Here is a 25,898-nt window from a genome sequence, read left to right on the forward strand (position 1 = left end):
TGAATGCCTGTCTGTGTATGTGCACTACTGTTCAAAAGTTTTGGGTCACTTAGAAATGTCCTTGTTTTTGAAAGAAAAGCAAGACAAATAGTCCATTAAAATAACATCAAATTGATCAGAAATACAGTGTAGACATTGTTAATGTTGTAAATGACTGTTGTAGCTGGAAACTGACAATTTTTTTATGGAATATCTACATAGGTGTACAGAGGACCATTAGCAGCAACCATCACTCCTGTGTTCCAATGGCATGTTGTGTTAGCTAATCCAAGTATATCATTTTAAAAGGCTAATTTATCATTAGAAAACTATTTTGCAATTATGTTAGCACAGCTGAATATTCTTGTCCTGATTAAAGAAGCAATAAAACTGGCCTTCTATAGACTAGTTGAGTATCTGGAGCATTCACATTTGTGGGTTCGATTACAGGCTCAAAATGGCCAGAAACAAATAACTTTCTTCTGAAACTCATCAGTCTATTCTTTTTCTGAGAAATGAAGGCTATTCCATGCGAGAAATTGCCAAGAAACTGAAGATCTCGTACAACGCTGTGTACTACTCCCTTCACAGAACAGCGCAAACTGGCGCTAACCAGAATAGATTGAGGAGTGAGAGGCCCCGGTGCACAACTGAGCAAGTGGACAAGTACATTACAGTGTCTAGGTTGAGAAACGGACAACTCACAAGTCCTCAACTGGCAGCTTCATTAAATAGTACCCGCAAAACACCAGTCTCAACGTCAACAGTGGCGACTCCGGGATGTTGGCCTTCTAGGCAGAGTTCCTCTGTCCAGTGTCTGTGTTATTTTGCCCATCTTTTCTTTTTATTGGCCAGTCTGAGATATGGCTTTTTCTTTGCAACTCTGCCTAGAAGGCCAGCATACCGGACTGTTGATGTTGAGTTTTGCGGGTACTATTTAATAAAGCTGCCAGTTGAGGACTCGTGAGGCGTCTGTTTCTCAAACTAGACACTAATGTACTTGTCCTCTTGCTCACTTGTGCACCGGGGCCTCTCACTCCTCTTTCTATTCTGGTTAGAGCCAGTTTGCGATGTTCTGTGAAGGGAGTAGTACACAGCGTTGTACGCGATCTTCAGTTTCTTGGCAATTTCTCGCATGGAATAGCCTTAATTTCTCAGAACAAGAATAGACTGACGAGTTTCAGAAGAAAGCTCTTTGTTTCTAGCCATTTTGAGCCTGTAATCGAACTCACAAATGCTGATGCTCCAGATACTCAACTAGTCTGAAGAAGGCCAGTATTTTTGCTTCTTCAATCAGGACAACAGTTTTCAGCTGTGCTAACATAATTGCAAAATGGTTTTCTAATAATCAATTAGCCTTTTAAAATTATAAACTTGGATTACTTAACACAATGTGCCATTGGAACACAGGAGTGATGGTTGCTGATAACGGGCCTCTGTACGCCTATGTAACAAATCAATTATTATTATTATTATATTAAAACAATTTGCATTGTGAACATTTATGTAAAATTGCAAACAATAACATTAATACTCCCAACAGTTCTAATCTTTTCAACAACAAAAAAATATAACAAAAAAATACAATTAAAATAAATAATTACAATCAAAAATGTGACTGCCAGCAGTACCCCCGTGGACCACCAGTGGTCCGAGGACCACAGGTTGAAAACCACTGGTCTAGAGCAGGATTAAGGCGGTTTGCATTATTCTGTGAATTGTGGTTTGATTGGATGGTTGGTTGTGGTGAATGGGCTGGCTCTCCTGTCAGCATGTCTTAATTCAGCTCTTGTAGTGCTGGTGTACTGCACTAATAACCACAGGGGCTTTTATAAGACCTGACTAACTATGTGCCAAGACTCGACTAAACAAAAGCGCACTGTGTTTCATTCAGAGTTGGAATAAACAGAATAATCAGTCAACACAAAGTTCTAGAATTTACCACCAACAGAAGTAGAAAATACCACTACCTCATCTTGGCTACGTGCTTTGTGTATCCCTACGCCAGAACCGCCCCCCAAGTTCGTAATCATACCTAAATGAGACGTGTGTAAACTAAAATGGCACGGGTGTATACTGCTTATCTGCATGCCTCACATCCCCCTAACTGAGATACATCTATATGACATAGAAACACAGAGAAAAGTGTTTAAACTGGAAGTGGGACGTAGAACTTGTGCTGCTGTTTGAGATAGGGGAAGATAGTAGAATCTGCTATTAAGATAAGCTGGTAGTGCTTCATTTCTCTGGAGGTTATACTACCCTATTGTCACGCCCTGACCTGAGAGAGACGGTTTATTTCTCTATTTTGTTAGGTCAGGGTGTGGGGTGGGCATTCTATGTTTTGTATTTCTTTGTTTTGGGTCGAGTATGGTTCCTAATCAGAGGCAGCTGTCTATCGTTGTCTCTGATTAGGAATCATACTTAGGCAGCCTTTTCTCACCAGTGTTTGTGGGTAGTTGTTTTCTGTTTTGTATTCGTTACCTGACGGAACTGTTGACTTTTCGTTTTGTTTCTAGTGTTTCATTGTTTAATAAATAATCATGAACACGTACCACGCTGCGCTTTGGTCCCCTCTCTACGACAGCCGTTACAGAACTACCCACCACAGCTGGATCAAGCAGCGTGCCCGGGAGGAGATGGATTCCTGGTCTCTGGAGGAGTTGCGAGAGAGGATAGACTGGACTTGGGGGCAAGTATTGGAGAGATACAGAAGCCTGCTGGGGAAGTAGGAGAGGCAGCCCCAAAATGTTTTTTTTTTGGGGGGGGGGCACACGGGTAGATTGGCGGAGTCAGGTTGAGACCTGAGCCAACTCCCCGTGCTTATCGTGGTGAGCATGTGCCTGCTCCTCGCACTCTCCCTCCAGTGCGCCTCCACAGCCCAGTACGTCCTGTGCCTGCTCCTCGCACTCTCCCTCCAGTGCGCCTCCACAGCCCAGTACGTCCTGTGCCTGCTCCACATACCAGGCTGTCAGTACGTCTCCTCAGTCCGGTGAGACCCGTTCCGGCTCCACGTACAAAGCCTCCAGTGATGATCCATGGTCCGAAGCCTCCAGTGATGATCCATGTTCCGAAGCCTCCAGTGATGATCCATGGCACGAAGCCTCCAGTGATGATCCATGGCCCGGAGCCTGTAGGGATGATCCATGGCACGAAGCCTCCAGTGATAATCCATGGCCCGGAGCCTCAAGTGTTAATCCATGGCAAGAAGCCTGTAGCGATGATCCATGGCCCGGAGCCTGTAGCGATGATCCATGGCCCGGAGCCTGTAGGGATGATCCATGGCACGGAGCCTCCAGTGATAATCCATGGCCCGGAGCCTGTAGGGATAATCCATGGTGAGAAGCCTGTAGGGATAATCCATGCCCTGGAGCCTGTAGGGATAATCCATGCCCCGGAGCCTGTAATCCATGCCCCGGAACCTTTGGGGGAGGGGGGTTACTGTCACGCCCTGACCTGAGAGAGACGGTTTATTTCTCTATTTTGTTAGGTCAGGGTGTGGGGTGGGCATTCTATGTTTTGTATTTCTTTGTTTTGGGCCGAGTATGGTTCCTAATCAGAGGCAGCTGTCTATCGTTGTCTCTGATTAGGAATCATACTTAGGCAGCCTTTTCTCACCAGTGTTTGTGGGTAGTTGTTTTCTGTTTCGTATTCGTTACCTGACGGAACTGTTGGCTTTTCGTTTTGTTTCTTTTGTTCTAGTGTTTCATTGTTTAATAAATAATCATGAACACGTACCACGCTGCGCTTTGGTTCCCTCTCTACGACAGCCGTTACACCTATAGTATGTAGGTCTATTATTTGGAGATCAGTGAAGGGCCAATGGTCGACTGAGTAGACTAGGTCTGCGTCCCAAATGGTGTACCCTATTTCCTATTTAGGGCCCTGGTCAAAAGTAGTGAACTACATAGGGAATAGGGAACCCTAGAGGTGACCACTAACCATGACAGCTGCGATGTCCTCTGGGTTGTCTCCGTCCAGGTCGAACTTGAAAGTAACCATCTTGTCATTGTGAGTCTGCAGCTGACATTCCACCACCCGGTCGTCTTTGTCAGAGAGCTGCACATAGAGACACCATCTATCAGGGTAACTCTGTTTATGTTCTGTAGACTAAAGAAACACTGGGGAAGCAGCAGAACGTCTGTATGTAGAACGTGTGTATGCAGGATGTGTGTATGCAGGACGTGTGTATGCAGGATGTAGTCATAGTCATAGTTTTGATGTCTTAACTATTATTCTACAATGTAGAAAATAGTAAAAATAAAGAAAAACCCTTGAATGAGTCAGTGTGTCCGAAATTTTGACTGGTACTGTATATATCTAAAAAAAAAGTGCTGCTGCTAAATGAATATATGGGAAACTGCAAAGTAGGCATCCCAAATGGTACCCCATTAGCATTATATTCCCCCACTATATAGGGAATATGGTGCTCTTGGGACAGGCCCTAATTGTGGGCTTGACAATCAGTTGAACAGAATAGTCTTGCTTGATTGATTGATTCATTGATTTGTTTTACCCCAGTGATGCGCAGTCTTGAACGGGCTCTCCTCCGGAACAGCTTGCCAGCCGTGCGCCTGGCAGCAGTCTTGCCACTCCTCTCTGATAGGCCCTCGTAGCCATCACTCAAACCCAAGGTCACGTCGGAGGCGTAGCTGTGAAGATGATTGGCGTGTTAGTAAATTTGTCATTACCGCTGTAAAACCACTGGTGCATTTTATGTTGCAGTCATTTATGAGTTAATAACCATGCAATGAGGATGAAATAGAAATAACCACACGTCAAAATAGGAAACAGAGCTAGACCTGTTTATTAGGTACACTCCCCGTTCACGAAAATGAATCAATCAATCAAATGTATTTATAAAGCCCTTTTTACATCAGCCGATGTCACAAATCGCTTCTACAAACATTGAGTCACGTGGCTGTGGCTTGCTATATAAAGCAGGCAGACAGGCATCGAGGCATTTAGTTACTGTTCCATTGAACGTTAGAATGGGCAAAACGAGTTACCTAAGCAACTTTGAGTTTGCTATGATTGTCAGTCCCAGGCACGCCAGATCCAGTATCTCAGAAACGGCCGCACTCCTGGGCTTTTCACGCACTACAGTGTCTAGGGTTTACCAAGAATGGTGCTATCTACTCCCGCTCTTCCCCTCCGACGTTCGACGTTGCCGGTATACTAAGCACCGGTCCTAGATCCATCGTTACACACCTGGCATCCATCATTACGCGCACCTGCAGATCATTATGATACTCACCTGGACTCCATTACCTTCCTGATTATCTCCCCTTTATCTGTCACTCCCTTGGGTTCCTTCCTCAGTCGGTATTGTTCCTGTGTTCATGCATTGTCGCCACTGTTATGGTGTCTCGTTTTATGTTTGTTGTTTTATTAAACGTTTCACCTGCACCTGCTTCTCGACTCACAGCGTCTCCGTTACAGGCGCGACAAACAAAAAACATCCAGTCAGTGGCAGTCCTGTGGGTGAAAACAGCTCATTGATGAGAGAGGTGGAAGGAGAATGGCAAGAATTGTGGAAGCAGGCGGATCACAAACAGGCGGGTCACAAACAGACAAATAACGGCACAGTACGATAGTATCGTGCAGAATGGCATCTTGGAGCGCACAACAGGTTAATTCTTGTCATAGAATAGCTATTGCAGCAGACGGCCACACATGTTCCAGGAAAAACATTTGCTGGAACATGACAGCGAGTTCAGTGTACTTAAGTGGCCTGCGCAGGCCCCAGACCTCAACCCAATAGAACATATTTGGGATGAGATGGAACGGACTGTTCACAGCATGAATGTAACGTTGTCCAAACTGCAGCAAATGTGCGATGCCATCGCGTCAGCATGGACCAACATCCCTGTGGAACATTGTAGAATGCCCTGAAGAATTCAGGCTGTTCTGGAGGCAAATGGGGGACCGACCCAGTGTTAGATGGGTGTACCTAATAAACTGGCCAGTGAGTGTATATGCCAAATAAAGCCTAATGTGAGGATATAGTAAACGTTAGTGTGCTGTAATATGGGACACATCTCTGAAAGAAAACAATACAGTCATAAGAAAGGAACAACAAATCCATGTGTTCAATTCAGCAGTGGAGCATTTATGTAATGAAAACGTGTTACACAGCCTGGGAGAACATGCAGTAAAAAGCTTCATGGTTAGCTAATTGAGTCCCCTGGGTCTCTTAGAGCCGTGGTCCCTGATTTATCCCTCCAGCCATCCACTACTCCTCTGAGGCCATCAAACATTTACAGACAGACGCTCTACTGGTTAGAAGATTCCACTGTGCTTTCTAACCATTTTCTAAAATTGGAATAACTTTTGGGTAACTTCAGTTCACAGCGGATAAAACTTGAACAAGGTATTCCCTAGACAGAATGGGCACCAGATGACAACACACACGTAAAGGACCTCACGCTACTTGCTTAGCGAGTACCACTTCCTCCTGATTTGGATCCCACCAAGGCTCGAACCCAGGACCTCTGCCTTGCTACCAGTCGTACCACGCGAAAAGCTTGCTATTCAGAGGCGCAAGTGGGGACACTTCAAGCTGAGGACACTTCAAGCTGAGGAGTAAGTTTCACACATCCCCATGTGCTACACATGCCGGAGCATACACAGCCGCACAGACGCACAAAAACCAGCCCCACCCCATTCTAGGCTCCCCTACAGAGAAGAAAGCTGTTCTCCTCACATACCGCTTCATGAAAACACAGTTACCAGAAACATCTGATACGAAAGTAAAACAGAAACATCAGAGTCCATTGTGCTTCAATAAATAAACTAGAGAGAGGCTGTTGTTTCCCTCAGCTGGAGAGAGAGAGAGGCTGTTGTTTCCCTCAGCTGGAGAGAGAGAGAGGATGTTGTTTCCCTCAGCTGGAGAGAGAGAGAGGCTGTTGTTTCCCTCAGCTGGAGAGAGAGCGAGAGAGAGGTTGTTGTTTCCCTCAGCCGGAGAGAGAGACTGGCTGCTGTTTCCCTCAGCTGGAGAGAGACGAGCTGCTGTTTCCCTCAGCTGGAGAGAGGGGCTGTTTTGTCCAATGGCTGGAAATAGGGGCTGTTGTGTCCATCAGCTGGAGCGAGACAGGCTGTTGTTTCCCTCAGCTGGAGAGAGACAGGCTGTGTTTCTATCAGCTGGAGAGAGAAAGAGAGAGAGGGTGTTGTGTCCCTCAGCTGGAGAGAGGGGCTGTTGTGTCCATCAGCTGGAGAGAGGGGCTGTTGTGTCCATCAGCTGGAGAGAAGAGATGTTTCAATCAGCTGGAAAAAGGGTCTCTTGTGTCCATCAGCTGGAGAGAGACAGGCTGTTGTGTCCCTCAGCTGGAGAGAGACGGGCTGCTGTTTCCCTCAGCTGGAGAGAGACGGGCTGCTGTTTCCCTCAGCTGGAGAGAGGGGCTGTTGTATCCATCAGCTGGAGCGAGACAGGCTGTTGTTTCCCTCAGCTGGAGAGAGACAGGCTGTGTTTCTATCAGCTGGAGAGAGAAAGAGAGAGAGGGTGTTGTGTCCCTCAGCTGGAGAGAGGGGCTGTTGTGTCCATCAGCTGGAGAGAGGGGCTGTTGTGTCCATCAGCTGGAGAGAAGAGATGTTTCAATCAGCTGGAAAAAGGGTCTCTTGTGTCCATCAGCTGGAGAGAGACAGGCTGTTGTGTCCCTCAGCTGGAGAGAGACGGGCTGCTGTTTCCCTCAGCTGGAGAGAGACGGGCTGCTGTTTCCCTCAGCTGGAGAGAGGGGCTGTTGTATCCATCAGCTGGAGCGAGACAGGCAGTTGTTTCCCTCAGCTGGAGAGAGACAGGCTGCTGTTTCCCTCAGCTGGAGAGAGACAGGCTGCTGTTTCCCTCAGCTGGAGAGAGACGGGCTGCTGTTTCCTTCAGCTGGAGAGAGATGGGCTGCTGTTTCCCTCAGCTGAAGAGAAGGGATGCCTCCATCAGCTGGAAAGAGGGGCGCTTGTGTCCATCAGCTGGAGAGAGACGGGCTGCTGTTTCCCTCAGCTGGAGAGAGACGGGCTGCTGTTTCCATCAGCTGGAGAGAGACGGGCTGCTGTTTCCCTCAGCTGGAGAGAGATGGGCTGCTGTTTCCCTCAGCTGAAGAGAAGAGATGATTCCATCAGCTGGAAAGAGGGGCTCTTGTGTCCCTCAGCTGGAGAGAGACGGGCCGCTGTTTCCCTCAGTAGGAGAGAGAAGGGCTGTTGTTTCCCTCAGCTGGAGAGAGGGGCCGTTGTTTCCCTCAGCTGGAGAGAGGAGCTGTAGTGTCCATCAGCTGGAGAGAGACAGAATGTCGTTTCCCTCAGCTGGAGAGAGACGGGCTGTCGTTTCCCTCACCTGGAGAGAGAGGAGCGGTCATTTCCCTCAGCTGGAGAGAGACAGGCAGTTGTTTCCCTCAGCTAGAGAGAGGGGCTGTTGTTCCCTCAGCTGTAGAGATGGAGGGGATGTTGTTTCCCTCAGCTGGAGAGAGTGGCTGTTGTGTCCATCATCTGGAGAGAGGGGCTGTTGTGTCCATCAGCTGGAGAGATGGGCTGTCATTTCCCTCAGCTGGAGAGAGAGACGGGCTGCTGTTTCCCTCAGCTGGAGAGAGAGACAGGCTGTTGTTTCCCTCAGCTGAGAGAGGGCCGTTGTTTCCTTCAGCTTGAGAGAGGAGCTGTAGTGTCCATCAGCTGGAGAGAGACAGATTGTCATTTCCCTCAGCTGGAGAGAGACAGAATGTCGTTTCCCTCTGCTGAAGAGAGACAGGCTGTTGTTTCCCTCAGCTGGAGAGAGAGGGGCAGTCGTTTCCCTCAGCTGGAAAGAGAGGGGCGGTTGTGTCCCTCTGCTGGAGAGAGGGGCTGTTGTTTCCCTCTGCTGGAGAGAGGGGCTGTTGTTTCCCTCAGCTGGAGAGAGAGGCTGTTATTTCCATCAGCTGAAGAGAGAGGCTGTTGTTTCCATCAGCTGAAGAGATGTGTCCATCAACTGGAAAGAGGGGATCATGTGTCCATCAGTTGGAGAGAGACAGGCTGTTGTTTTCCTCAGCTGGAGAGAGGGCTGATGTTTCTATCAGCTGAAGAGAAGAGATGTTTCCATCACCTGGAAAGAGAGGTTGTCCTGTCCCTCAGCTGGAGAGAGACAGATTGTCATTTCCCTCAGCTGGAGAGAGACAGAATGTCGTTTCCCTCTGCTGAAGAGAGACAGGCTGTTGTTTCCCTCAGCTGGAGAGAGAGGGGCAGTCGTTTCCCTCAGCTGGAAAGAGAGGGGCGGTTGTGTCCCTCTGCTGGAGAGAGGGGCTGTTGTTTCCCTCTGCTGGAGAGAGACAGGCTGTTGTTTTCCTCAGCTGGAGAGAGGGCTGATGTTTCTATCAGCTGAAGAGAAGAGATGTTTCCATCACCTGGAAAGAGGGGTTGTCATGTCCCTCAGCTGGAGAGAGAGATGGGCTGTCGTTTCCCTCAGGTGGGGAGAGAGGGGCGGTCGTTTCCCTCAGGTGGGGAGAGAGGGGCGGTCATTTCCCTCAGCTGGAGAGAGAGGGGCGGTCGTTTCCCTCAGCTGGAAAGAGAGGGGCGGTTGTGTCCCTCTGCTGGAGAGAGGGGCTGTTGTTTCCCTCAGCTGGAAAGAGAGGGGCTTCATTTCCCTCAGCTGGAGAAAGAGACAGGCTGTTGTTTCCCTCAGCTGAGAGAGGGCCGTTGTTTCCTTCAGCTTGAGAGAGGAGCTGTAGTGTCGATCAGCTGGAGAGAGACTGGCTGTCGTTTCCCTCAGCTGGAGAGAGAGAGGGGCTGATGTTTCCCTCAGCTGGAGAGAGATATGGGCTGTTGTTTCCCTCAGCTGGAGAGAGGGGCTGTTGTGTCACTCAGATGGAGAGATGGGCTTTTGTGTCCCTCAGCTGGAGAGATGGGCTTTTGTGTCCCTCAGCTGGAGAGAGTGGCTGTTGTGTCCATCATCTGGAGAGAGGGGCTGTTGTGTCCATCAGCTGGAGAGATGGGCTGTCATTTCCCTCAGCTGGAGAGAGAGACGGGCTGCTGTTTCCCTCAGCTGGAGTGAGAGACAGGCTGTTGTTTCCCTCAGCTGAGAGAGGGCCGTTGTTTCCTTCAGCTTGAGAGAGGAGCTGTAGTGTCGATCAGCTGAAGAGAGACTGGCTGTCGTTTCCCTCAGCTGGAGAGAGAGACGGGTTGTTGTTTCCCTCAGCTGGAGAGAGAGACGGGTTGTTGTTTCCCTCAGCTGGAGAGAGAGACCGGCTGTTGTTTCCCTCAGCTGGAGAGAGAGAGGGGCTGATGTTTCCCTCAGCTGGAGAGCGAGAGGGGCTGTTGTTTCCCTCAGCTGGAGAGAGGGGCTGTTGTTTCCCTCAGCTGGAGAGAGGGGCTGTTGTGTCACTCAGATGGAGAGAGGGGCTGTTGTGTCCCTCAGCTGGAGAGATGGGCTTTTGTGTCCCTCAGCTGGAGAGAGTGGCTGTTGTGTCCATCATCTGGAGAGAGGGGCTGTTGTGTCCATCAGCTGGAGCGAGACAGGCTGTTGTTTCCCTCAGCTGAGAGAGGGCCGTTGTTTCCTTCAGCTGGAGAGAGGAGCTGTAGTGTCGATCTGCTGGAGAGAGACAGGCTGTCGTTTCCCTCAGTTGGAGAGAGACAGGCTGTCGTTTCCCTCAGCTGGAAATAGGGGCTGTCATTTCCCTCAGCTGGAGAGAGAGGGGGGGTCGTTTCCCTCGGCTGAAGAGAGAGAGAGGCTGTTGTTTCCATCAGCTGGAGAGAGGAGCCGTTGTTTCCCTCAGCTGGAGAGAGGAGCTGTAGTGTCCATCAGCTGGAGAGAGACAGATTGTCATTTCCCTCAGCTGGAGAGAGACAGGCTGTTGTTTCCCTCAGCTGGAGAGAGAGGGACGGTCGTTTCCCTCAGCTGGAAAGAGAGGGGCGGTTGTGTCCCTCTGCTGGAGAGAGGGGCTGTTGTTCCCTCAGCTGGAGAGAGAGGCTGTTATTTCCATCAGCTGAAGAGAGAGGCTGTTGTTTCCATCAGCTGAAGAGATGTGTCCATCAACTGGAAAGAGGGGATCATGTGTCCATCAGTTGGAGAGAGACAGGCTGTTGTTTTCCTCAGCTGGAGAGAGGGCTGATGTTTCTATCAGCTGAAGAGAAGAGATGTTTCCATCACCTGGAAAGAGGGGTTGTCATGTCCCTCAGCTGGAGAGAGAGATGGGCTGTCGTTTCCCTCAGGTGGGGAGAGAGGGGCGGTCGTTTCCCTCAGCTGGAGAGAGAGGGGCGGTCATTTCCCTCAGCTGGAGAGAGAGGGGCGGTCGTTTCCCTCAGCTGGAAAGAGAGGGGCGGTTGTGTCCCTCTGCTGGAGAGAGGGGCTGTTGTTTCCCTCAGCTGGAAAGAGAGGGGCTTCATTTCCCTCAGCTGGAGAAAGAGGGGCTGTCGTTTCCCTCAGCTGGAGCTAGACAGGATGTTGTTTCCCTCAGCTGGAGAGAGACAGAATGTTGTTTCCCTCAGCTGGAGAGAGACAGAATGTCGTTTCCCTCAGCTGGAAAGAGGGATGGTCGTTTCCCTCAGATGGAGAGAGAGGAGCGGTCATTTCCCTCAGCTGGAGAGAGAGAGGCGGTCGTTTCCCTCAACTGGAGAGAGTGGGGTGGTCGTTTCCCTCGGCTGGAGAGAGAGGGGCTGTCGTTTCCCTCGGCTGGGAGAGAGGGGCTGTCGTTTCCCTCGGCTGGAGAGAGAGGGAAGGACGTTTCCCTCAGCTGGAGAGAGGGGGGCAGTCGTTTCCCTCAGTTAGAAAGAGACAGGCTGTTGTTTCTATCAGCTGGTGAGAGAGAGAGAGAGAGAGAGAGAGAGAGAGAGAGAGAGAGAGAGAGAGGAGAGAGAGAGAGAGAGAGAGAGAGAGAGAGAGAGAGAGAGAGAGAGAGAGAGAGAGAGAGAGAGAGAGGGTGTTGTGTCCCTCAGCGGGAGAGAGGGGCTGTCGTTTCCCTCGGCTGGAGAGAGAGGGGCTGTTGTTTCCCTCAGCTGGAGAGAGAGGGAAGGACGTTTCCCTCAGCTGGAGAGAGGGGGGCAGTCGTTTCCCTCAGTTAGAAAGAGACAGGCTGTTGTTTCTATCAGCTGGTGAGAGAGAGAGAGAGAGAGAGAGAGAGAGAGAGAGAGAGAGAGAGAGAGAGAGAGAGAGAGAGAGAGAGAGAGAGAGAGAGAGAGAGAGAGAGAGAGAGGGTGTTGTGTCCCTCAGCGGGAGAGAGGGGTTGTTGTTTCCCTCAGCTGGATAGAGGGGCTGTTGTTTCCCTCAGCTAGAGAGAGAGGGGCTTAATTTCCCTCAGCTGGAGAAAGAGGGGCTGTCGTTTCCCTCAGCTGGAGTGAGACAGGCTGTTGCTTCCCTCAGGTGGAGATAGGGGGCGGTCGTTTCCCTCAGCTGGAGAGAGGGGCTGTCGTTTCCCTCGGCTGGGAGAGAGAGGGGCTGTCGTTTCCCTCGGCTGGGAGAGAGAGGGGCTGTCGTTTCCCTCGGCTGGGAGAGAGAGGGGCTGTCGTTTCCCTTAGCTAGAGAGAGGGGCTGTTAAGAACCTCAGGTCAATCTGCTGTTTGGACACAGATGTGTACGGAGGCGTATGAAGCGTAGAGGTTAGATGGTCCAGTAGGAACTTGGCAACTGGCGGTCTGTTTATCTCAGATTCCACTGCTGTTGGAAGTAGATCAGCATTGACTGACCCTGTGCCTCTCAACGTGTGTGTGTGTGTGTGTGTGTGTGTGTGTGTGTGTGTGTGTGTGTGTGTGTGTGTGTGTGTCTGTGCATGCATTTGTGTGTTTGTGTGTGTGTGTGGGTATTTGTGTGTCTGGAGGTGATGGGAAAGGCAAGAGATGTATTTCTTTTTCTAGCAAAAATGGACAATAAAGTATCTATTCTAGGGAAGAGGCTGAGGAATGTACCTGTCCACAGGTGAGTTGAAGCCGCTGGTAGAGTGTTCTCCAGAGTGGCCATGCTCCATATTACCCAATACTGCAATACTCTACGAACAGGACAAGGGAGAGGGAACAGTCAGGAAGAGGGAACAGACACATAGTGTATTATGGTAATTCAAAAATACAATTTTATTAATGTACAGTTCAGGTAGAGTTACTAGTCATCATCATAGCTAGCTAGCTATTTGTCCCATGAACACACCGAGGGGAAGCGGAGGGCTGGGATGGAGTGGTGCTGAGGGTGTCTGTTGAGGGCGGTAGTCCCAGTCCCAGTGTTTTGGGTCAGGGTGGGAGGGGTCAGGGTTGACCAGTTGAGGCTGACCGCTATCTCCAGGGGATCCTGGAGGCCAGAGGAGCTGAGATAGCCGTCTGTCTCGCAGTCAGCTGTTACAACAAACACATCTGACATCAGCCATGAGCATGTGACTGACCAGGCATGAGATATCAGCCATGAGCATGTGACTGACCAGGCATGAGACATCAGCCATGAGCATGTGACTCACTGACTGACTGACACAGACGCACTCACACAAAGGATTGCATGCACGCACGCATGCACTCACACACCCACACAGTCACGCACACACTCACTCACACACACACATGCATACACACAACTGGTGAGGTACACTGTTAGACCAGGGACTGAATAATTAAGTTATCCTCCTTTCTTTCAGGGCCTCCCACATGTACATCTAGTCAGGGCCATTCAGCACTACAACAGTTATGAAACCAACAGTTATGAAAGCAATGAGCCCTGGTCAAAAGTAGTGCACTATATAGGGACTAGGGTTCCATTCGGGACAGAGCCACAGCCCAAATTAGCTAAAGGTTAAGTTAAGTGTTCTCACAGTTGGCCGAGGAGCAGCTGGTGTGGTGGACCTGGAAGTGCTGGTGCTGGTCTGCCTCTGGTTCCTCAGGTTCATGGATGAAGCTGGCATTGATGCCCGAGTCCAGAGAGCTGTTGACGGGGGACAGGGCGGGGGTCAGCGGGTTCAGGGGGGGGTGATCCTGGCTCTGGGCCGGGGTGGGGGCGTGGACGCCTATGGTGCTCTGATGGGGCTTTGATGGAGACATGTTGATTTTCAGGGAGGGCGGCTGCAGTGCAGGCTTGGGCTCCTTCTCAATGGCCTCCTCCTCTTCCTGCTTCTTCTTCTCTGCGAGGCGGCGTAGTTTGTCACGCTGCCGCTTGATGATGTTGACGCGGTCCCGAATGGCCTTGGCCACAAGCTTGAAGTCGGCCTCGCACACAAAGCCCAGCACTACCTGAGAGAAGGGACGTAGCAGAGTCAGGACTTAATACTGATACAAACAGGGAACACATCACGGTCCATGAACTACCACTGTCTGTGTAAATAATAATGCATAGAGGTCTGATGTACTTCCTGACCGTGCTGTTCTGTACTGTACAGATGTAGGATCTTAATTTCAGCCAGTTTGCTACAGCAGGAAAATAATCCTACAGCAACAGGAAATGTGAATTGATAAATTGATTTGCATTTTAATGAGGGAAATAAGTATTTGACCCCTCTGCAAAACATGACTTAGTACTTGGTGGCAAAACCCTTGTTGGCAATCACAGAGTTCAGACGTTTCTTGTAGTTGGCCACCAGGTTTCCACACATCTCAGGAGGGATTTTGTCCCACTCCTCTTTGCAGATCTTCTGCAAGTCATTAAGGTTTTGAGGTTGACGTTTGGCAACTCGAACCTTCAGCTCCCTCCACAGATTTTCTATGGGATTAAGATCTGGAGACTGGCTAGGCCACTCCAGGACCTTAATGTGCTTCTTCTTGAGCCACTCCTTTGTTGCCTTGGCCGTGTGTTTTAGGTCATTGTCATGCTGGAATACCCATCCACGACCCATTTTCAATGGCTGAGGGAAGGAGGTTCTCACCCAAGATTTGACGGTACATGGCCCCGTCCATCGTCCCTTTGATGCAGGGAAGTTGTCCTGTCCCCTTAGCAGAAAAACACCCCCAAAGCATAATGTTTCCACCTCCATGTTTGACGGTGGGGATGGTGTTCTTGCGGTCATAGGCAGCATTCCTCCTCCTCCAAACATGGAGAGTTGAGTTGATGCCAAAGAGCTCCATTTTGGTCTCATCTGACCACAACACTTTCACCCAGTTGTCCTCTGAATCATTCAGATGTTCATTGGCAAACTTCAGACTGGCATGTATATGTGCTTTCTTGAGCAGGGGGACCTTGCGGGCGCTGCAGGATTTCAGTCCTTCACGGTGTAGTGTGTTACCAATTGTTTTCTTGGTGACTATGGTCCCAGCTGCCTTGAGATCATTGATAAGATCCTCCCGTGTAGTTCTGGGCTGATTCCTCACCGTTCTCATGATCATTGCAACTCCACGAGGTGAGATCTTGCATAGAGCCCCAGGCCGAGGGAGATTGACAGTTCTTTTGTGTTTCTTCCATTTGCGAATAATCGCACCAACTGTTGTCACCTTCTCACCAAGCTGCTTGGCAATGGTCTTGTAGCCCATTCCAGCCTTGTGTAGGTCTACAATCTGGTCCCTGGCATCCTTGGAGAGCTCTTTGGTCTTGGCCATGGTGGAGAGTTTGGAATCTGATTGATTGATTGCTTCTGTGGACAGGTGTCTTTTATACAGGTAACAAACTGAGATTAGGAGCACTCCCTTTAAGAGTGTGCTCCTAATCTCAGCTCGTTACCTGTATAAAAGACACCTGGGAGCCAGAAATCTTTCTGATTGAGGGGGGGTCAAATACTTATTTCCCTCATTAAAATGCAAATCAATTTATAACATTTTTGACATGCGCTTTTCTGGATTTTTTTGTTGTTATTCTGTCTCTCACTGTTCAAATAAACCTACCATTAAAATTATAGACTGATCATTTCTTTGTCAGTGGGCAAACGTATAAAATCAGCAGGGGATCAAATACTTTTTTCCCTCACTGCATAATGAATAGGGTGTAACTTGGGATGTACACAAAGTTGGTGATTTGCCTCCCTCCTCTCTCTAACCCTTTTCTCAACATGTCATCAGATTACACTGTTAGATTCCCATAACCCAGACTAAATGTCCTGGATGATAATACATGGGAACTTGATGAAAAGGCAGCAGGCAGGAGGAAGAGGTATGGAATTGTGGCTGGTGGCCAGGCCGGGTCCTTCTCATTAAAAGTGACCTCTGCTAAGAGGGCTGGAGGACACAAAGTCCTACCTCCCAAATGGCAGACTAGTGTGTTGGCCCTGGTAAAAAATAATGCACTATAAAGTGAAAAGGGTACCATTTGGGACGACATTTGGGACTCACCCTAGGAAAGGCTGTTTCATATGGCCTCTTGTTCGTGAGAGCGAGAGACATTATATTATTAAAACCCTGACCTCTGCTTTCTTCTTTTCGCTCTCCTCTCACATTTCTACCACTGATGATTAAACGCTGAGCTGTGCCCTTGACACACTATCTCCAGGCACGTCCACTTCACTTTATGGGCTAAGCATATGGCAGTGTGTGTCCACGATTGTAATCAAATCGTAAACTATGTGATCTTGGGGTATTAGATTCTATGTGTTTCCTGGTCTGTTGCAAAGGGGATATCTAGATATCCTCAGATCCTCAAAATGTTCTACAGCTGCACCATCGAGAGCATCCTGACTGGTTGCATCACTGTCTGGTATGGCAACTGCTCTGCCTTCGAACTCAAGGCACTACAGTAGTGCGTACGGCCCAGTACACCACTGGGGCCAAGCTTCCTGCCATCCAGGACATTTATATCAGGCAGGGTCCTAAAATGTTCAAAGACTCTAGCCACCCTAGTCATAGACTGTTCTCTCTGCTAACGCACTGTAAGCGGTACCGGAGCGCCAAGTCGAGGTCCAAAAGGCTTCTTAACAGCTTCTACCCCCAAGCCATAAGACTTCTGAACAGCTAATCAAAGGGCTACCCATATCCTTCTTTTACGCTGCTGCTACTCTCTGTTTATAATCTATGCATATTCACTTTAACTCTACTTACATGTACATATTACCTCAATTACCTCGACTAACTGGTGCCCCTGCACATTGACTCTGTACAGGTACCCCCTGTATAAAGCCTCACTTGTTATTTTACTGCTGCTGTTTAATTATTTGTTAATTTTATTTTCTATTATCTACTTATCTATTTTTTACTTAACACTTATTTTTATATGTTTTCTTAACATCTTAAAGCATTGTTGGTTAAGGGCTTATAACTAAGCATTTCACTGTAAGCTCTACACCTGTTGTATTCGGCGCATGTGACAAATACAATTTTATTTGATTAGACGGGCTACTAAATGAGGTGAATGTAGCTTTATCATCTGAATCTAGATAGAATATTCATTCTTCAACTTATCCTGTACTCATTACTACCACTGTATGGTGTTATATATATAAACCGTCCCTTTTTCAGGACCCTGTCTTACAAAGATAATTTGTAAAAATCCAAACTTCCCAGATCTTCATTGTAAAGGGTTTAAACACTGTTTCCCATGCTTGTTCAATAAACCATAAACAATTAATGGACATGCACCTGTGGAACAGTCGTTAAGACACTAACAGCTTACAGACGGTATGCACAGTTATGAAAACTTAGGACACTAAAGAGGCCTTCCTACTGACTCTGAAAAACACCAAAAGAAAGATGCCCAGGGTCCCTGCTCATCTATATGAACGTGCCTTAGGCATGCTGCAAGGAGGCTTGAGGACTGCAGATGTGGCCAGGGCATTAAATTGCAATGTCCGTACTGTGAGACGCCTAAGACAGAGCTACAGGGAGACAGGGCGGAAAGCTGATCGTCCTCGCAGTGGCAGACCACGTGTAACAACACCTGCACAGGATCGGTACATCCGAACATCACACCTGCGGGACAGATACAGGATGGCAACAACAACTGCCTGAGTTACACCAGGAACGCACAATCACTCCATCAGTGCTCAGATTGTCCGCAATAGGCTGAGAGAGGCTGGACTGAGGGCTTGTAGGCCTGTTGTAAGGCAGGTCCTCACCAGACATCACCGGTAACAACGTCGCCTATGGGCTCAAACCCACCATTGCTGGACTAGACAGGACTGGCAAAAAGTGCTCTTCACTGACGAGTCGCGGTGTGGGGTAACATCTCACAGCAAGAACTGACAAATCTGGTGCAGTCCATGAGGAGGAGATGCACTGCAGTACTTAATGCAGCTGGTGGCCACACCAGATACTGACTGTTACTTTTGATTTTGACCCCCCCTTTGTTCAGGGACACATTATTCCATTTCTGTTAGTCACACGTCTGTGGAACTTGTTCAGTTTAAGTCTCAGTTGTTGAATCTCGTTACGTTCATACAAATATTTACACATGTTAAGTTTGCTGAAAATAAACGCAGTTGACAGTGAGAGGGCGTTTATTTTTTTGCTGAGTTTATATATCTATATACTACCGTTCAAAAGTTTGGGGTCACTTAGAAATGTCCTTGTTTTAGAGCCAGTTTGTGCTGTTCTGTGAAGGGAGTAGTACATAGCTTGTACGAGATCTTCAGTTTCTTGGCAATTTCTCGCATGGAATAGCCTTCATTTCTCAGAATAAGAATAGACTGACGAGTTTCAGAAGAAAGTGCTTTGTTTCTGGCCATTTTGAGCCTATAATCGAACCCACAAATGCTGATGCTCCAGATACCCAACTAGTCTAAAGAAGGACAGTTGTATTGCTTCTTTAATCAGGACAACAGTTTTCAGCTGTGCTAACATAATTGCAAAAGGTGTTTTCTAATGATCAATTAGCCTTTTAAAATGATCAACTTGGATTAGCTAACACCAAGGGCCATTGGAACACATGAGTGATGGCTGCTGATAATGGGCCTCTGTACACCTATGTAGATATTCCATAAAATATCTGCCGTTTCCAGCTACAATAGTCATTTATAACATTAACAATGTCTACACTGTATTTCGGATAAATTTGATGTTATTTTAATGGACAACATTTTTTGCTTTTCTTTCAAAAACAAGGACATTTCTAAGTGACCCCAAACTTTTGAATGGTAGTGTATGTCTGTCTGCCCTCTGTGTATAACTTATTTTGTTTGGCTCTAAAAATAAGAATGGCTGTGTTTTCACCTGATGCTACAGTGACACTCCAACAATGTGTAAGCTGAGTCTACTACCTACCTGCATAATAGCTATAGTATTACACCTAGCTGTCTCCACTGGTCCTTAGCTTGAGAGCCACAACAGGAAACCCTTCTTATCATTAATGCTACAACTAGAGGACATAAACATTAAAGAGGACATGATGCTAGGCAAGTGCAAAGGTCAAGACAAGTGTTGTGGAAAGATACCCAGCCTCAGGGGTAGGCCATATTGCTCTCTCACACAGCCTATTACAGTAACAGTTGTTACCATATGAGTAGTACCAAAGGGAGTGGATACAGTATACCAATCTAAACTTATACAAATCTCAACTTGACCATTTCATGGCTTTCTTACTGTTTTCAGCTCTGCTGAGAGCTCTGCTCTGAGTAAGATTTTACATACAGTATTGAAAATAAACCTGCAACTTGAAATGTGTGCTGCTCACCATCTCCTGCGCCACCTCCTCTGGCACATCCTTGTAGAGTTCAAACAGGAACTCAATGGCGTTGTTGTCCTTGTACTTCCCATGGAGTTTCTTGGTGTCGTCCATGCGGAGCCACAGCTTCAGGCCTGACTTCACCGTGTTGTCCTCCTCAGCCAACTCAACATGGACGCCGTTGTTCTCCTGGAAGAACGTGTGCTCCAGCAGGTCCTGGATGGTGTACCTGAGGTAAAGGAATAATATACAGTTGAAGTCGGAAGTTTACATACACTTAGGCTGGAGTCATTAAAACTCGTTTTTCAACCACTCCACAAATTCCTTGTTCACAAACTATAGTTTTGGCAAGTTGGTTAGGACATCTACTTTGTGCATGACACAAGTAATTTTTTTTACAATTTTCAAACGCCTGAAGGTACCATGTTCATCTGTACAAACAATAGTACACAAGTATAAACACCATGGGACCACACAGCCGTCATGCCGCTCAGGAAGGAACACGTTCTGTCTCCTAGAGATGAACGTACTTTGGTGTGAAAAGTGCAAATCAATCCCAGAACAACAGCAAAGGACCTTGTGAAGACACTGGAGGAAACAGGTACAAAAGTATCTATATCCACAGTAAAACGAGTCATATATCGACACAACCTGAAAGGCTGCTCAGCAAGGAAGAAGCCACTGCTCCAAAACCGCCATAAAAAAGCCAGACTATGGTTTGTAACTGCACATGGGGACAAAGGTCATACTTTTTGGAGAAATGTCTTCTGGTTTGATGAAACAAAAATAGAACTGTTTGGCCATAATGACCATCGTTATGTTTGGAGGAAAAAGGGGGACGCTTGCAAGCCGAAGAACACCATCCCAATTGTGAAGCCCGAGGGTGGCAGCATCATGTTGTGGGGGGTGCTTTGCTGCAGGAAGGACTGGTGCACTTCACCAAATAAATGGCATGATGAGGAAGGAAAATTATGTGGATATATTGAAGCAACATTTCAAGACATTAGTCAGGAAGTTAAAAGCTTGGTCGCAAATGGATCTTCCAAATGGACGTTGACACCAAGCATACTTCCAAAGTTGTGGCAAAATGGCTTAACGACAACGAAGTCAAGGCATTGGAGTGGCCATCACAAAACCCTGATCTCAATCCTATGGAAAATTTGTGGACAGAACTAAAGAAGTGTGTGCGAGCAAGGAGGCCAACAAACCTGACTCAGTTACACCAGCTCTGTCAGGATGAATGAGCCAAAATTCACCCAATTTAGAGGTGGGAAGCTTGTGGAAGGCTACCCGAACCGTTTGACCCAAGTTAAACAATTTAAAGGCAATGCTACCAAATACTAATTGAGTGTATGTAAACTTCTGACCCACTGGGAATGTGATGAAAGAAATTAAAGCTGAAATAAATCATTCTCTCTACTACTATTCTGACATTTCACATTCTTAAAATAAAGTGGTAATCCTAACTGACCTAAAACAGGGAATTTGTACTAGGATTAAATGTTAGGAATTGTGAAAAACTGAGTTTAAATGTATTTGGCTAAGGTGTATGTAAACTTCCAACATCAACTGTAGCTATTCAATTCAATCAACTCCTTTTAATTGGACACCTTAATTAAACGCCAAAGGATTTGATATATAATTTACTTAGCATAATGTCTGGAATGTTCATTTTATCCTATGTGTAATATCTCATATGTTTTCTGTAATGTAAGAATATTATGAGAAGCCCAATACCTTTCATCTTTGTCCATCCGGATACATCCTTCGATGATCTCTTTGAGCTCTGGGACCTTGACTTTGTAGAAACTGTCTGGCTTCATCCCCTGTAAGGAAAAGTATTCTGGTTAGCATTGCTTATTTACATGCTTGGTTCAAAATGGAAGGCAATGGTAACCTAAGGGAACATAGTACTATCACAGGGGAATGTACGAATACAAAGAAAAATGTCCGCAACTCTGGTACCATGACCTAACAAAGATCAGATGGAAACGTTGTCTTATTTGATGTGTCTGATTAAATCACCATGGAAACAGAGTTGTGGACAATACCTTTTTCTTTGATATGTTTTTCTGAAGTTGGGTGTGCATATCTTTCTATTTTTCTGCAGATACAGTCAAAGTATGTGCTTCCTCAGATGTTGCCTGAGAAACATTTTTGCCTCAGACTTTCCTCCCTCATGATGAGTGTACCTACAGTACTGAACCCACAACAGTCCCTTTCCAGTAGATGAACCCACAACAGTCCTTTCCAGTAGCTGAACCCACAACTGTCATTTCCAGTAGCTGAACCCACAACAGTCCTTTCCAGTAGCTGAACCCACAACAGTCCTTTCCAGTAACTGAACCCACAACAGTCCTTTCCAGTAGCTGAACCCACAACAGTCCCTTTCCAGTAGCTGAACCCACAACAGTCCTTTCCAGGAGCTGAACCCACAACAGTCCCTTTCCAGTAGCTGAACCCACAACAGTCTCTTTCCAGTAGCTGAAGCCACAACAGTCCTTTCCAGTAGCTGAACCCACAACAGTCCTTTCCAGTAGCTGAACCCACAACAGTCCTTTCCAGTAGCTGAACCCACAACAGTCCCTTTCCAGTAGCTGAACCCACAACAGTCTCTTTCCAGTAGCTGAAGCCACAACAGTCCTTTCCAGTAGCTGAACCCACAACAGTCCTTTCCAGTAGCTGAACCCACAACAGTCCTTTCCAGTAGCTGAACCCACACCAGTCCCTTTCCAGTAGCTGAACCCACAACAGTCCTTTCCAGGAGCTGAACCCACAACAGTCCCTTTCCAGTAGCTGAACCCACAACAGTCTCTTTCCAGTAGCTGAAGCCACAACAGTCCTTTCCAGTAGCTGAACCCACAACAGTCCTTTCCAGTAGCTGAAGCCACAACAGTCCTTTCCAGTAGCTGAACCCACAACAGTCATTTCCAGTAGCTGAACCCACAACAGTCTTTTCCAGTAGCTGAACCCACAACAGTCCTTTCCAGGAGCTGGACCCACAACAGTCCTTTCCAGTAGCTGGATAACCCCCTGAGGCTGTGATGTCTGCCACCATGTAGCCTGCCTGCCAGTCTGCCTGCATGGCACTGTGCTCTGCCTTCAGGTAAACACAGAGGGAGGGAGGGAGGGAGGGAGGGAGGGAGGGAGGGAGGGAGGGAGGGAGGGAGGGAGGGAACACTTGGAAACAGAAAAGACCAAAGAGACTGTCTATCTGTTTGTGTTAGTGTTGTCATTTAAAGGGCAGACCAAAGAGACTGTATATCTGTTTGTGTTAGTGTTGTCATTTAAAAGGGCAGACCAAAGAGACTGTATATCTGTTTGTGTTAGTGTTGTCATTTAAAAGGGCAGACCAAAGAGACTGTATATCTGTTTGTGTTAGTGTTGTCATTTAAAAGGGCAGACCAAAGAGACTGTATATCTGTTTGTGTTAGTGGTGTTTAAAAGAGCAGACCAAAGAGACTGTATATCTGTTCGTGTTAGTGTTGTTTAAAAGAGCAGACCAAAGAGACTGTCTATCTGTTAGTGTTGTTGTTTAAAAGAGCAGACCAAAGAGACTGTCTATCTGTTCGTGTTGTTGTTTAAAAGAGCAGACCAAAGAGACTGTCTATCTGTTCGTGTTGTTGTTTAAAAGGGCAGACCAAAGAGACTGTCTATCTGTTCGTGTTGTTGTTTAAAAGAGCAGACCAAAGAGACTGTCTATCTGTTCGTGTTGTTGTTTAAAAGAGCAGACCAAAGAGACTGTCTATCTGTTCGTGTTGTTGTTTAAAAGGGCAGACCAAAGAGACTGTCTATCTGTTCGTGTTGTTGTTTAAAAGAGCAGACCAAAGAGACTGTCTATCTGTTCGTGTTGTTGTTTAAAAGAGCAGACCAAAGAGACTGTCTATCTGTTCGTGTTGTTGTTTAAAAGGGCAGACCAAAGAGACTGTCTATCTGTTCGTGTTGTTGTTTAAAAGGGCAGACCAAAGAGACTGTATATCTGTTCGTGTTGTTGTTTAAAAGAGCAGACCAAAGAGACTGTCTATCTGTTCGTGTTGTTGTTTAAAAGAGCAGACCAAAGAGACTGTCTATCTGTTCGTGTTGTTGTTTAAAAGAGCAGACCAAAGAGACTGTCTATCTGTTCGTGTTGTTGTTTAAAAGGGCAGACCAAAGAGACTGTCTATCTGTTCGTGTTGTTGTTTAAAAGAGCAGACCAAATAGACTGTCTATCTGTCCGTGTTAGTGTTGTCATTTAAAAGAGCAGACCAAAGAGACTGTATATCTGTTCGTGTTAGTGTTGTTTAAAAGGGCAGACCAAAGAGACTGTATATCTGTTCGTGTTAGTGTTGTTTAAAAGGGCAGACCAAAGAGACTGTATATCTGTTCGTGTTAGTGTTGTCATTTAAAGGGCAGACCAAAGAGACTGTATATCTGTTCGTGTTAGTGTTGTCATTTAAAGGGCAGACCAAAGAGACTGTCTATCTGTTTGTGTTAGTGTTGTTTAAAAGAGCAGACCAAAGAGACTGTCTATCTGTCCGTGTTAGTGTTGTCATTTAAAGGGCAGACCAAAGAGACTGTCTATCTGTTCGTGTTAGTGTTGTCATTTAAAGGGCAGACCAAAGAGACTGTATATCTGTTTGTGTTAGTGGTGTTTAAAAGAGCAGACCAAAGAGACTGTATATCTGTTCGTGTTGTTGTTTAAAAGAGCAGACCAAAGAGACTGTCTATCTGTTCGTGTTGTTGTTTAAAAGAGCAGACCAAAGAGACTGTCTATCTGTTCGTGTTGTTGTTTAAAAGAGCAGACCAAAGAGACTGTCTATCTGTTCGTGTTGTTGTTTAAAAGGGCAGACCAAAGAGACTGTCTATCTGTTCGTGTTGTTGTTTAAAAGAGCAGACCAAATAGACTGTCTATCTGTCCGTGTTAGTGTTGTCATTTAAAAGAGCAGACCAAAGAGACTGTATATCTGTTCGTGTTAGTGTTGTTTAAAAGGGCAGACCAAAGAGACTGTATATCTGTTCGTGTTAGTGTTGTTTAAAAGGGCAGACCAAAGAGACTGTATATCTGTTCGTGTTAGTGTTGTCATTTAAAGGGCAGACCAAAGAGACTGTATATCTGTTCGTGTTAGTGTTGTCATTTAAAGGGCAGACCAAAGAGACTGTCTATCTGTTTGTGTTAGTGTTGTTTAAAAGAGCAGACCAAAGAGACTGTCTATCTGTCCGTGTTAGTGTTGTCATTTAAAGGGCAGACCAAAGAGACTGTATATCTGTTCGTGTTAGTGTTGTTTAAAAGAGCAGACCAAAGAGACTGTATATCTGTTTGTGTTAGTGTTGTCATTTAAAGGGCAGACCAAAGAGACTGTATATCTGTTTGTGTTAGTGTTGTCATTTAAAAGGGCAGACCAAAGAGACTGTCTATCTGTTTGTGTTAGTGTTGTCATTTAAAAGGGCAGACCAAAGAGACTGTCTATCTGTCTGTGTTAGTGTTGTCATTTAAAGGGCAGACCAAAGAGACTGTCTATCTGTTCGTGTTAGTGTTGTTGTCTAAAAGGGCAGACCAAAGAGACTGTCTATCTGTTTGTGTTAGTGTTGTTTAAAAGAGCAGACCAAAGAGACTGTCTATCTGTTCGTGTTAGTGTTGTTTAAAAGAGCAGACCAAAGAGACTGTCTATCTGTTCGTGTTAGTGTTGTTTAAAAGGGCAGACCAAAGAGACTGTCTATCTGTTTGTGTTAGTGTTGTTTAAAAGAGCAGACCAAAGAGACTGTCTATCTGTTTGTGTTAGTGTTGTCATTTAAAAGGGCAGACCAAAGAGACTGTCTATCTGTCCGTGTTAGTGTTGTCATTTAAAAGGGCAGACCAAAGAGACTGTCTATCTGTTTGTGTTAGTGTTGTTTAAAAGAGCAGACCAAAGAGACTGTCTATCTGTTCGTGTTGTTGTTTAAAAGAGCAGACCAAAGAGACTGTATATCTGTTCGTGTTGTTGTTTAAAAGAGCAGACCAAAGAGACTGTCTATCTGTTCGTGTTGTTGTTTAAAAGAGCAGACCAAAGAGACTGTATATCTGTTCGTGTTGTTGTTTAAAAGAGCAGACCAAAGAGACTGTCTATCTGTTAGTGTTGTTGTTTAAAAGGGCAGACCAAAGAGACTGTCTATCTGTTCGTGTTGTTGTTTAAAAGAGCAGACCAAAGAGACTGTCTATCTGTTCGTGTTAGTGTTGTCATTTAAAAGGGCAGACCAAAGAGACTGTATATCTGTCCGTGTTAGTGTTGTCATTTAAAAGGGCAGACCAAAGAGACTGTCTATCTGTTCGTGTTGTTGTTTAAAAGGGCAGACCAAAGAGACTGTCTATCTGTTCGTGTTAGTGTTGTCATTTAAAAGGGCAGACCAAAGAGACAGTATATCTGTTCGTGTTAGTGTTGTTTAAAAGGGCAGACCAAAGAGACTGTCTATCTGTTCGTGTTGTTGTTTAAAAGGGCAGACCAAAGAGACTGTATATCTGTTCGTGTTGTTG

At 46.6% G+C, this 25,898-nt stretch overlaps 1 protein-coding gene across 1 annotated transcript in view; it reads right to left on the minus strand.

Annotated features, from left to right (window-relative positions):
- The window catches only part of LOC106610613 (serine/threonine-protein kinase WNK4), a 136,408-nt gene that overhangs the window by 32,535 nt on the left and 77,975 nt on the right, over positions 1-25,898 (minus strand). Inside the window, exons 6-11 of the mRNA XM_082970807.1 lie at positions 21,149-21,237; positions 19,421-19,640; positions 13,716-14,130; positions 13,047-13,248; positions 4,496-4,631; positions 3,922-4,038 (exon numbers count right to left, since the gene is read on the minus strand). Coding sequence (XP_082826933.1) covers positions 3,922-4,038; positions 4,496-4,631; positions 13,047-13,248; positions 13,716-14,130; positions 19,421-19,640; positions 21,149-21,237 — 1,179 coding nt within the window. The remainder of the gene's footprint in view (positions 1-3,921; positions 4,039-4,495; positions 4,632-13,046; positions 13,249-13,715; positions 14,131-19,420; positions 19,641-21,148; positions 21,238-25,898) is intronic.

Source organism: Salmo salar, chromosome 01 (assembly GCF_965601325.2).
Source record: "Salmo salar chromosome 01, fSalSal1, whole genome shotgun sequence".
NCBI lineage: Eukaryota > Metazoa > Chordata > Actinopteri > Salmoniformes > Salmonidae > Salmo > Salmo salar.